The sequence below is a fragment of the Saccopteryx leptura genome, chromosome 1 (assembly GCF_036850995.1).
Source record: "Saccopteryx leptura isolate mSacLep1 chromosome 1, mSacLep1_pri_phased_curated, whole genome shotgun sequence".
In the NCBI taxonomy this organism is placed as follows: domain Eukaryota; kingdom Metazoa; phylum Chordata; class Mammalia; order Chiroptera; family Emballonuridae; genus Saccopteryx; species Saccopteryx leptura.
Genome location: NC_089503.1, coordinates 317,787,663 through 317,800,209, shown reverse-complemented (window position 1 = coordinate 317,800,209; position 12,547 = coordinate 317,787,663). Strand labels below are relative to the sequence as shown.

General features: G+C 51.1%; 1 protein-coding gene across 1 annotated transcript in view; it reads right to left on the bottom strand.

The window, feature by feature from the left end:
- The window catches only part of TBC1D22A (TBC1 domain family member 22A), a 214,955-nt gene that overhangs the window by 115,262 nt on the left and 87,146 nt on the right, over nt 1-12,547 (bottom strand). Inside the window, exons 7-8 of the mRNA XM_066358713.1 lie at nt 9,592-9,654; nt 3,896-4,010 (exon numbers count right to left, since the gene is read on the bottom strand). Of these exons, the coding sequence (XP_066214810.1) occupies nt 3,896-4,010; nt 9,592-9,654 (178 nt within the window). The remainder of the gene's footprint in view (nt 1-3,895; nt 4,011-9,591; nt 9,655-12,547) is intronic.

Below are 12,547 nucleotides of genomic sequence, written 5' to 3'. Positions count from 1 at the left end.
TAACTGTGTCCTACTAGGTATCACTCTACTGCACCCACACTATCTAACTTGGAGAGCTGTTCCCACAGCTCCCTTAACGCTGCTCACGTCTAAAATCACTCATGATGTCGGCAATTAGAGTAAGCTGAAGGTTTGTCAATTCTGTTGATGTTTCTGAAGAACTGTCTTTGGTCATGTCGGTTTTCTGTATTGTTTTTCTCCTTCCTATTTCATTTATTTCTGTTCTAGTTTTTACTTCCTTCCTTCTGTTTTGGCTTTCGTTTGGTTTTTGTTCTAGTTCCAAAAATTGAAAAGTCAATGGTTTGAGTTGTTCTACTGAACACAATCACCCACGATGACAAGTTTCTCTCCCAGCTCAGCTCTAGCTGCCCCAACAGTTTTGTTTTGTGTTCATCTGCATTCATTCAAAATAATTGCTAAGTTTTCCTTTTACTTTCTTCTCTAACACAAGGCTGATCATGGTTATGTTCCACAGTTCCACACATTTGTCCGTTTCTTCACCTTTCCTGTCACTGAGACTCAGACCTGACTTCCTGTCACTGTAGGCAGAGAACATGCTTAACTTGCCACCCATCCTTTCCAATGCACCAGGCGGGCTCCTGGCCCAGCAGGCTCCCATCCTGGGAAGGTCTGATGCCCGTGAGAGGCCGTGCACCCTGCTGCGTGGGGCAGTGCCCCATCCTGGGTAACGTCCGACCCCCTGAGAGGACATGTGCCTCGATACGCAGGGCAGTGCCCTGCAGACGTCCACAGATCCAGCTGGTTTTCTCTTTGCTTATTCTTCCTTCTGGTTTCTGGTTGGTCATCTGTCTAGTTTTCCTCTTACTGGAAGTCGTGCGTCACTACTTTAAAAAAGATATTTTCAAAAATGTTTAATGACTTTGGAAAATGCTTAGTTACTGGAAAAAAGGAAAAGAAAAGAAAGGCGCATGCATGATATAATTGCTACCATGTAAAAACTGCACTGACAAAGGCCAGAAGGAAACTGGCAAACCGTTCTACTGACAGCTGCTGGCACATGGGCTGTACTGCTATGGAATTATCTTATTTTTTTAACAGTAAATCTGTTACTTTGATCATCCTCAGAACGTTTTTAAACAGACAATATGACCACCCCTGAGTCACGGGCGATGCTGGGATCGGGCTTCTGTCACTTTGGGACTGCAAACAGTAGCCTCCCCTCTCTGCTGCTGACTGGCAGCATGCCCAGGCCCCGCCCTCCACTTCCCCCCAGAAAGCCAGAACTGCCACTCAAACCTCCTGTGCTCAGGGCTCTGGTAACGTTTCAGAGATTAGCTGGGGACCACAAAGACCTGAGGAGTGAGTCAAAGGTACAAACATCAGTTATAAGTGCCTATGTCATGGGATACAATGTACAGTGTGGTGACCAGAGTTAATGATACTGTGTTCCGTGTTTGAAAGTTGCTGAGAGAGTAGCTCCTAAAAGTTCCTATCACGAGAAAAAAAATTTTTTACTATGGTAGGCTTACTATTGTGATCATTTTGCAATATACACAAATCTCAAATCATTATGTTGTACATCTGAAACTAATATAATGTTGTACGTCAGTTACACCTCAATCGAACACTGAGGTTGTGAGGGCCCACGGGCCATCCCGCCCACCATCCGTGTAGGACTCCTCACCGCCATGCTCAGGAAGGGCGTTCAGCTCACGGCACAGAGGACCTGCCGCCATTCCGCTGCCCGGTTTTGGCAGGTCACGGTAATAGACACCCTGCCAAACCCTCTGAGCAGTTTCCAGTCTGCATGCCTGTGGCACTGAACGCCACTCCCCACCCTGAAAAAGTCTCCCCACACTTGATTTCTATAACACCTTTTCCTACCTCTAAACTCCTTCTTTCCCACTTTCTTCCCATGGGGTCCTTGGTGATGCGCCTCAGCCGTGGCATCAGCCTGGACTATAGACACCCAGACTCTGCCCCAGAAAAAGCCCTCAACCTAGAGGCAGGATGACAACTGTCAGGCATTTGAACCAAATAAAATCAAACCTCACAGACCCCACAGCACTGGCAATCCAGGAAGGGGCACACGCCCGCTGCGTTACCCAGACAAGCTCACCCAGACCCAATTCTCAGCGGCACTCTCAGGGCACCGAGGCCTACAGCAACCTCCAGCACGAACCTCCATCAGAGCTCCAGACCCTCCTCGAGCTCTGCCTCCTCCAGTTCCCTCTTCTGCATAATTAGCGCCACATGCACATCCCTCCGTCCTGACCCACCGCTGATTCAGGCAGACGCATTCAGGATCGCCTGGGTCTCACCACTCAGGATGATGGCAAAGCAGTTAAGACAAACTTATTTACTACATCAATTAAATGGTCTATTACCATGGAACGTCAATTCTCTAATCACATGTCAGCTGAACTTCTTTCAATTAACAACTCTGAAGCCAACTGACGGAGGTCCTCCTGCTCTGGGGTCACTGGGAGCGTCTCCATTAGCTGTCAGAGAGGGGGGGACGCAGGCAGGCAGCTCTCAAGTGGCCTCTCCCAACTCAGGGATCATTAAGCAGTGAGCTGTGGTGGTCTCATCAGTTGCTAGGCAATGAAAAGACCTCCTATGACATCATAAGTGGGAACAAGGTGTGAGGTTGCACTCTACTGCTATGTCCTCGTCCTCTGAGGATCGCCCATCCCTGAGGAGGCCTGCGTCCCGGACCGCAGGGACGGCACCCCAGGCTGACTGGAGACTGGAACGGCATGCACACACTGACGGATGGAGACATACCCCCAATGGCAGAGGCACTGGCGTCCCCGGACCGCAGGGACGGCACCCCAGGCTGACTGGAGACTGGAACCGCACGCACACACTGACGGGTGGAGACACACCCACAATGGCAGAGGCACTGGCGCCCCCGGACCGCAGGGACGGCACCCCAGGCTGACTGGAGACTGGAACCGCACGCACACACTGACGGACGCAGACACACCCCCAATGGCAGAGGCACTGGCGTCCCCGGACCGCAGGGACGGCACCCCAGGCTGACTGGAGACTGGAACGGCACGCACACACTGACGGACGCAGACACACCCCCAATGGCAGAGGCACTGGCGTCCCCGGACCGCAGGGACGGCACCCCAGGCTGACTGGAGACTGGAACGGCACGCACACACTGACGGGTGGAGACACACCCCCAATGGCAGAGTCACTGGAGACCAGCTAAAATCAGCTACAAATGAGAACATTATGCCTATAGAGCAAAGCCTTGCCTGGTTATTTTTATTCATTGAGAGATTAAAACATAGACCCCCTTACTTGTATTATCAGGACTTTTTAAAACGTAAGATGTGCTGGAAACAGACAAAGCTGCCCTACATCTGGCAGACATGAATGACGCAGGCGGGAGGAAACGCATGCAGGAGCTGGACAGCAGCCACAGAGCCCAGCCCGACCGCCGCACAGCCCGCTGTTGTCCATGTGACTAATATTCCCGAAAATGAGTGTTACTAGTGCCTCAAAAGCAAAGAGGTGACAAATGCTGCAGAAACGTAATAAAAAAAGATGCCTTCCTTACCTTGTAAGCCAGACATTCCACTAATATCCCGTCACCTTCCCCTCAGCATTCAAACCCAAACCATTAAAGCGCTGAGAACAAAACTACACTCCCCAAACATGCACGTGGCCTCTCATGTATGACTGAAAACAAGGTTTCAATAATAGCAGCACTTCAATGACTTCAGTAGTTAGGCACATGGATTAAAAGACTTTTAAAAGCTGGCATCAATGAGAAAACCTTTATTTCCTATTATTAGCTATCATTAATACCATTAAATTTCATGGCAATGTTCAATATTGGTATAACTACGAATAGTAGTAAGGCCACTGAGGTTCGTGTTTAATGTTTGTGAGAGAGGACATCATGATGGGATCTTACCTATGTGCTCGCAAATGAAGACCACAAAGAAAGGTGTGACCAGGTCATTGATGCCCTGAACATATCCACTGGCAGGGTGACGTATGGCCCATATAAACAATATCCTTTCAAAAATCTGGAAGAAAACAGAACACGTGGTAAAGCAAAAAGTAAACACATCAGAAACTTTAAAGTGCGTTCTTTCACTTAAATTATATACTATCAATTTTTTCACTGTTGCTAACATTAAACTATAAACAAAATACCAATGGTTGTTTAAACTTTTTCATAAAATTCTAAGTATCTTAATTTTTTACTGACTCACAAGCAATATGCAGTCCTTCACCAAGCCCAGGCTCAGTCCTACCACACTGGCCTCCTCTCAAAAAAGATGCCCTGAGGAATATCTGCATATGACTGCCTGGGGCCGGCTCAGGCAGTGCAGCAGCACCTGGCCTAGCAGTGAACAGCTCCTGAGGGATAAAGGGGGGGAGGGGGGGAAAGGGAGGGAAGGAGGCAAGAGGGGGCGGAAAGGGGGGGGGGGGGCTGGGCGGAGGGTAGGATGTGTCAGCAGAGGGATGGGTAGATGGAGTGGGTGGGGGTGAATGGACGGGTGGGAGAGTGAGGGGGTGGATGGGGAGTTGGGAGGGAGGGTGGCTGGGTGGGTGGGTGGGGAGGTGGGAGGGAGGGAAGGAGGGAAGGTGGTGGGTGAATATGTGGATGAATGCTCTGAATTCCCACATTAGGCAAATAGACCGTTTTAATTGAGTAATGTTGATATGACATTACATTAGCTTCAGATGTACAACATAATGATTTGATATGTGTCTATACTGTGAAATGATCAAAGTAAGTCTAGGCAACATCCATCTTTACACAAAGTTACAAATTTGTTTCTTGTGATGATGACTTAATACCTACTCTCTCAGCTACTTTCAATACGCTGCACAGTGTCATTACCCACAGACATCACGCAGAGTTACAATGTCCCAGGTAGTTATTTTATGTTTACCCCTTTCATTAACCCCCAGTGCCTGGTGCCTGACAACCACCAGTCTGTTCTCTGTATCTCTGGGCTCAGGTTTTGTTAGCAGATGTTTCTTTAATCACATGAAAGTGAACACCATCCGAGCGGACACACTTAAGCACCTTCCCATCACACACATCCCACCACCACTCACTGTCCCGGCTGTGAATGTGGGAGCACCCAGTCTCTCATCTTTCTTTACAATGCTCACATTCAACTGACCCGTGCTCTTCACCATCACTCCTGCCCACCACTCTCCTCTGTCTTTATTCAGACAGGTATTCCAGCCAGGTGCACACAACCCTGACCCCCAGACCACATGTGTGTGCACACATTCACAGGCACACCTGGCTATAAGGCCTTCATGTGCTCCATGCCTCCCACAGACAAGAGCCCAGAGCCCTTGGCGCAGCAACCGGCCTCCTCTTAGTCACCCACCTCGTGCTTGTCCCCAACCCAGTACCTATGTTCCAGCCTCACTGAGCGACAGCACGCTCCTCCAAGCCCACCAGCTGTCACCTGCTGCCACGCTGGTTGCCCAGAAAGCCGGTTCCTCCCTTACACAACTGGCTTTCAGACTCCCTTCAATCACTGCACCTCAGTGTAGACTCAGCTGCTGAGCTTCCTCCTACCCCTTCTGGGAGAGCGGAGCACATTGTGCTGTGCGACCCTCAGCCTCTCTCCTGGGTACAGTGCTCTGCGGAGTCACCCACCTCCCTCGGGCTCACTCCCTGCTGTCGGTCTCACAGGACCAGGCGTGCAATGCAGTGCAGTGCAGGCTTGACGACTGCTCAAAAGCTGAATGAACCACACCTTCCCAGCAAGCCTACCTTGCAAAGCCAGCTGCATTTGTACCCGAGGAAGGCAGTGCCTTCCCACATCACCTGCATCCCTACATGTCATTGCGCATGTGTGCATTCTAGGTCACCCCAATCCCACCAACTCCAGCATGCACAGTGAGGGCCTGGGGCCCACGGCCACGTGGTGGCACAACCAGCCCAAGTACCACACGAGGACAGCAGCCTCAGCGGTTGTTTCAAGGAAACAAAACCCAGCCGGCCCACTACCAGCACCTGCAACAGCAGCGCCTAATAAGCATTTGCTGAACGAGTAATACATCCGTGCACACATATTCACACACATCTTTCACTTTAAGTCGACAGCTTTCTAGAGAGAAGAGAATATTTAAATATGGCCAAAAGACCAAAATTCTTCCACCACCGGCAGCACCGTATAGCTGTCATGTGCGGACACTGAGTGTCTGATGACAACGCACCAGCACTGTGCATGGTCACCCTCGCTGAAGATGGGGAAGTGCCTGGAGCCCGCACTGTGGGCAACACCTTAAAAGCCTCAAGAGGACAGATAAGGAGGCAGGTCCGGCAGGAAACCCTCTCTCTTGGACCCCAACCCTCTCAGCCATGAGGCTACAATGCAGCAGCCACTGCCTGCCTGGTCACCAAGGCACAGGAAGGCACAAGAACAGTCAGTGCCTTTTTGGTACAGATGACCTAGCCAGCTTTACTCAGGAAAAAATGCCAAGGGAGTAACTGGTGCACCACCTGTGAGAGTTCTTAAAATGAACTGTTCTTTGTGATTTCCAGGCCACCAAAGGTCTGAGAAAGCTGCAGGGAACACCCAGGTTGGTCCCCAAGCACGAGACTCCATGAGCTAACTTTCCTCATGAAGAGCCGAGATCAAGCTGTCCTACAAGGCCCGGGCCTCACCTGAGCACCACCCGGGGCAGGTGAAGCAGGTAGTCCAGGGCAAACCGTGGGAACAAGGTGAGCAGGCAGTGGGGGCAGGGGCTAAGGCTGATTAAGCTCTGGGAAACCACTGTTTACAAAGCAGCAAAGCATCCAGCAATGACCTCTAACCCGTCATCCCTGCCACCAATATGCAGGTTGCTGCCACCCTGAAGTCCAGAGCACAATGCCTACTTAGACGTTAAAGCCTTTAGAATGTCAGTGCAGGAAACAGCAGAACTGCAGGCCACTTCGTGAGACGCTCTAAAGGGAGGCGTGCCCTCTGTACCAACCGCATCATTGCTGCTGGTTGAATGCAAGCATGAGGCAGGGCGCTGTGCAGCCCGCCTGGACCACTCAGTGGGAGCCTGCACGGAGGAGCGGCCAGCTCACGGCCGAGCACTCGCGCCTAAGAGGTAATGGAGTTCTTGTGCAGCCACCACTGTGGGTCTGCAGCAGCATCACGCATTGAGGCCCGGAATCCACAGGCAGAAACCATACCTTGATCTCGCCTACTAGCTAACACAAAACTAACACATGCTTCTACACTGATCCTAAAGCCCTCCTTAAGACTTCACCAGAGCTTTGCCCACGCAGCCAGCTGCAGACGCCACCTGCATGAAAAGACCATGTGCCCTGAGGTTGCACTGCCCTGCCGGGATGGGGGCCACCATGAAGGAGAGGGAGGGACCCCCTGCCAGGGCACAGCATATCCAGCAGTGGGGTCAATCCAGGTCCCCAGACATCACAGATAAGCAGACCACCTGACACCACCTGGCGGTGACGGGCTCCCCTCTGACACCAAGAGTTGGCTCTACACGGACATGTCAAGAGGTGAAGAAACCACAGAAATAAGCCAGAGTCTCTATTTTCCATTTTAAAAAATAAGTTTAAAAAAGTGGTTATCTATTGTTTCCCAAATACAATAAGCACAGGTATTGAAAAGGACAATCAAAGAGAATTATCTCAGAATGACTCCTTCTGTTAAAAAGTGGTTTTCTCCTGTGCTCCACAGCCTGTGGGTGCTTCTGCTTTAATAACGCCGAGTTCTTCTAACACACTTACTGCACGGACAGGAGACGTCACAGTCTGAAAGTGCATTTACCGCTCCAGTCAAGGCTTAAAACAAATATTTCAGACAATAACAAAAACTCAATTTCAAAGATATACCACTTATAATAGGAACAAAATATGTATATGGTGACTGAGAATAAATCTAATAAAACATCCATAAGACCTTCTATGAAACAAGTTTTAATACTTCACTGAAAGACATTAAAAGTGGCCTAAAAATGAGGAATTAGCATGTTCATGAAAACGAAGACTAAATTTCATAAAGATGTCAATTCTCCCAAATTGATCTACAGATTCCATGCAATCCAATCATAAATCAAACTGTAAAAGCAAAGGGAAAACACCAGCTGTCTGACACAGAGATGCGTGCGGAGGAGCCAAGGGCTCAGACCGCACCCGCACTGTGAAGAGGAGGAGAGGGAGTGTGAGGACCGTCCAAATACCAGAGACTCGCTGTACAGGAGAATGCTGACAGGATGTGGTGTCAGGAAGACCACTAACAATGGGACAAAGCCAAGAGCACAAAACAGACCCACGCTGAGTGTGACGTGGACAAGTATGGACACAGTAGGGGGCCCAGCCGTAATGCAGGGGCTGAGGGCTACTACGGGAAAGCTGTCAGGGTCCCACCTCCCACCATAGCTATCAACTATAGATAAATTAAACACAGAGGTGTGAAAAGCAACTGTTAAAACTTTCACGTGAAAATATGAAAGAATGGCTTCCTGATGTGTGTGTAGGAAAGACTTTTAGGTAAAGCACACCGATACCAACCATAAGAAAGAACAAGCTGAACTACACTAAAACCAGAAACTCCGACCACTGACAGCCACCAAGAAGAAAGGGAGAAACCAGCCGCAGAGCAGAACACGCTATTTGTAGCACACAGCTGATAAAAACAGAATTCCTAACATAGAAAGATCAATAACCAGTGACAGCTAGATCAACACTCCCCACACAAAAAAACAATGGGCAAAAGACGAGACCAAGCATTTCCCCAGAGAGGGGACACAGGAGCCCATGAACGCGTGAAGAGACAGGCATCTCCCTCAGTGATGAGAGGAATGGCAAGGGAGACCACAGGGAGGACGCCTGCGGAGAGAGAACCTCACCCACAAGTCTGGTGACACTGAGAACTGGCATGGAGGTGGAGCACCAAGAACTCCACGGCCTGCGGGTGAGAGCTGAATTAGTGACCCGTCCAGAAAGCTCACCATCATCGTGACAGTTTAACAGGCTCACCCCCAACAATGCAACAATCTCACTCCTGTGCCAACACCCTGGAGAACACCTGGTTGAGGCATCTGCATCAATGCCCAGGGAGGGTCCAGGCAGCCCAGTCCCTAAAGCAAAACATCAGACACAGCCTAAAGCCCCTAGTGGAAGGTGTGGGACGTCTTAGCAGGGCTATGACACAACTGGACTGACAAGCTGGCTGTCAGACACAATGCAGAGAAAGACGAGGTGCGGAGACCGAACCATACAGGGACGCCACAGAGCCAACCGTCACTTTCTCCATAACACGTGCATCGCACGACACACGTCCAGTCACAAAGAATCATGAACACAAAGTCAGGACAGTGCAGGGGTTGGAGGCCTCCACGAGATGGTGGGCACCAAGCAGCCTCCACACCGGCGTTGGATCTGAGCAGGGGTCTCAGTCCCAACTTGGCTGGGGTTCATGAACACGTAGTATACACCCACAACGCACCAGGGTCACACAACACAGCTTCTACAACAACAGTAAGTGATTGCTGTGGGCGACAGCGTCCAAACCCCTCCACTGCTTCCACCATCCCACTAGGCGAGGGATGCCACCCACCCCAGTGAAGGGTGCGCCCTCGGCAGATGCTCCCAAGTGTCGCTCTTACCTCCGTCACCGTGGGCTGAAGAATTAACGCTTCGGGACTCATTCGAGGGATGTCGATGTGGATCTGGAGATGGAGGAGAAGGAGACAAAAGATGACAAACATCACACATGAGAATTAACACAGTGACATGGAATGACGGCAACAAAGGCACTCTGGATCGGAACCGGCTGAGACTAAGCACCCGTGCCCTGAGCACCCAGGTAGGGTGGCCTCTGTGTGAGCAGGGCCCCCAGGTCCTGTACGCTAGACTTGCTCGGCTCTCCCAGCCTGACATGAACAGGGCCTGTGTGTTCAGAGCAGAGCGGCCCTCAGTGATTTAGTAACAATCTGTGCAATTAGTAAACACCAATTTCCAGCCTCTGACGGGAGCAATTCAAGTACATCACTAGCGTCCAAGTTTTCAGCTATGATAGCTCCTTCTGGGAACCCAGGCCACATGCATCTCCACTTCACACAGTCCTCGGGGGACCCAGGGCACTTTTCACAGGAAGCATTTACAAACCTCTGCCTGATATAAGTCACAGTGCAGTTCCCACACAGCAGAGGAATACATGTGCGAGTTCAAGAAGCAACCAGGGAAACGTCCGGGCTTGGGCTGCCTTCACTGCTGGCTCCCAACAGACCACATGAACGTCCGCACTGGCCCACACTTCAGCACCCCAATCACCCAGGAAAAGCCCAACAGGCCAAGGGAAGACCCAGGAAAAGCCCAACAGGCCAAGGGAAGACCCACACATTTTATGTTTTTCATAACCTTTTTATTTTTTTTACCTTTATTTTTTATTAATTTTAATGGGGTGACATTGATAAATCAGGGTACATATATTCAGAGAAAACATCTCTAGGTTATTCTGACATTCGATTATGCTGCATTCCCATCACTCAAAGTCCAATTGTCTTCCGTCACCTTCTAACTGGTTTTCTTCAGGCCCCTCCCTTCCCCCAACCCCCTCCCTCTCCCCCCTCCCTAACCACCACACTCTTGTCCATGTCTCTGAGTCTCATTTTTATGTCCCACCTATGTATGGAATCATATAGTTCTTAGTTTTTTCTGATTTACTTAGTTTACTCAGTATAATGTTATCAAGATCCATCCATGTTGAGACCCACACATTTTAATTCAGGCTCATTCCCCCATCCTTGCAGGTGACCTGGGAAAGTCTCACTGGCAGCCCAGCACTGTGGCTGTGGGTACAGCCCTAGGCTATGGGCTCAGCATCCCCATCTACCAGACACCGGCCACACCCTTCACAGGGGCACTGGTGAAGGCCAAATCAGGTGGGTCAACAGCCTCGAGAGCCCGCCAGCTACAGCTCTGCAACATGGAACTGCTCTCAACACGACAGGTTCCTGCCTGAAGTCTTCCCTCAGGGGAACCTGGAATCAGTGGCCAGGCGGCACGGAGGAGAGGATGAGACCACTCAGGGAGAGGACTGTCACAGGGGCCAGAAGCCAGCACGCCAAAGTGTCCAGGGAACACGGCTTTGAGGTGGGAGTAGAAGGAAGTAGGAAGGAGAAGTTAGGTAATAAGACAGCAACAAAAAAGCACCATGACTCCCCTCCTCCAGTCCCTGAGCAATCAGGGAAACCTGCAGGAAGGAGAGGACAAGGAGGGGGACAGTCCAGGCTCCACATCTCATCCCCTTTACCAGGGTGTCCTCAAGGGTCACCCTCAGACCACTGTCCCCGTACTTTCACTCATGTGAGCACACACCTGTCCTTGGCACAGCAAGGATGGCACAGCCCATCTCCCGGAAGAGCTGGCTGACACCTGTTTGCTGCACAGATAGGATAATGGGCATCACAGATAGCCTCAGCCTGACGTCATCCGCACCATCAGGAGGACGGGCAGCAAGGGAGGAGGCATTTGGCAAGGCTGGACACTCGTATAACTGAGAGACCAGACCGCCTCTGCCCACCCCCATGCATAGGACTGGGCGAGCAGGGGTCGCCAGGCGCTGCAGAGCTCTGGGGAGGGGGATACACTGGAAGACTCTGTTTCTCCAATCGACTCCATGTTCTCTGGACCTAACATCTTCAGCAACAGAGCGAACACAGAATCAAATGAATAGAGGACAGAGAGGGATGGGGTCACAGGCCTCAAGGGTGTGGGAGGAGGGGCTACACGTGTCAGGGCAGGCAGGCAGTCGGGTCAGCTCACGGGTCGAGCACCCTGAGTGGGCAGCAGGGAGAGGCCAGGTGCCTGAGGCCCAAATGCAGCCGGTTCTGCCACGGACAGACGGCAGGTCAGCACAGGGTCCCCTCCCAGGGGCAGGTCCACTGTGCAGCAAGGCGAGCAGGCCGTAGGAGGCTGCCGGCTGCATCTCTCTCAGCCACATGAGCACAGAAACCTCCAGGAACGGCAACAGCATGGGAGCTCACGGTTACCTCTCATGGCAACTGAAGAAAGATGTAACAACCCGGTTTTAATTAACCTTCCCTTACGAAATTCATAAGAGAACAGAGCCTGGTGAATCTTCCAGATAGATGCCTACTCATCTTTGAAGTCTCTTTCTTAAATAAAAATACATCAAAAATATTCAAAACAATACCAGATTCAACCATTCCCTAAGACCGGTGAGGCGGAGGAACTAAAGCAGGTGAGCGAATGCTTCCTCAAGTCAGCTCCCCAGAGTGGCAGGTGGCAGCACCCCTGGCCAGGAGGCCCTGTGAAGCCAGGGAAGTGGTGGCAGAGCCCTGGCGGGCGACAGAAACAGGGTCCTGCCCCTCCCCCCTCTGGGAGCAGGTCTTCCTCCGGAGCCTCCGCCGTACTCCAGCCATGGGAAAGGTGTTGTTCATTTACAGGACCGCTGATCACCCACCACCGGTGCGCCTATCTCTAGGCCTTTTAAACACAGCCACACCAAACGGACAGATACGTGTGGAAAGTGCCCACCTGGGTGGAAAAATTAGGCAAAGCTCCTCCAGCTAGAGGGAGGGTTTCCGGAAGGAAACA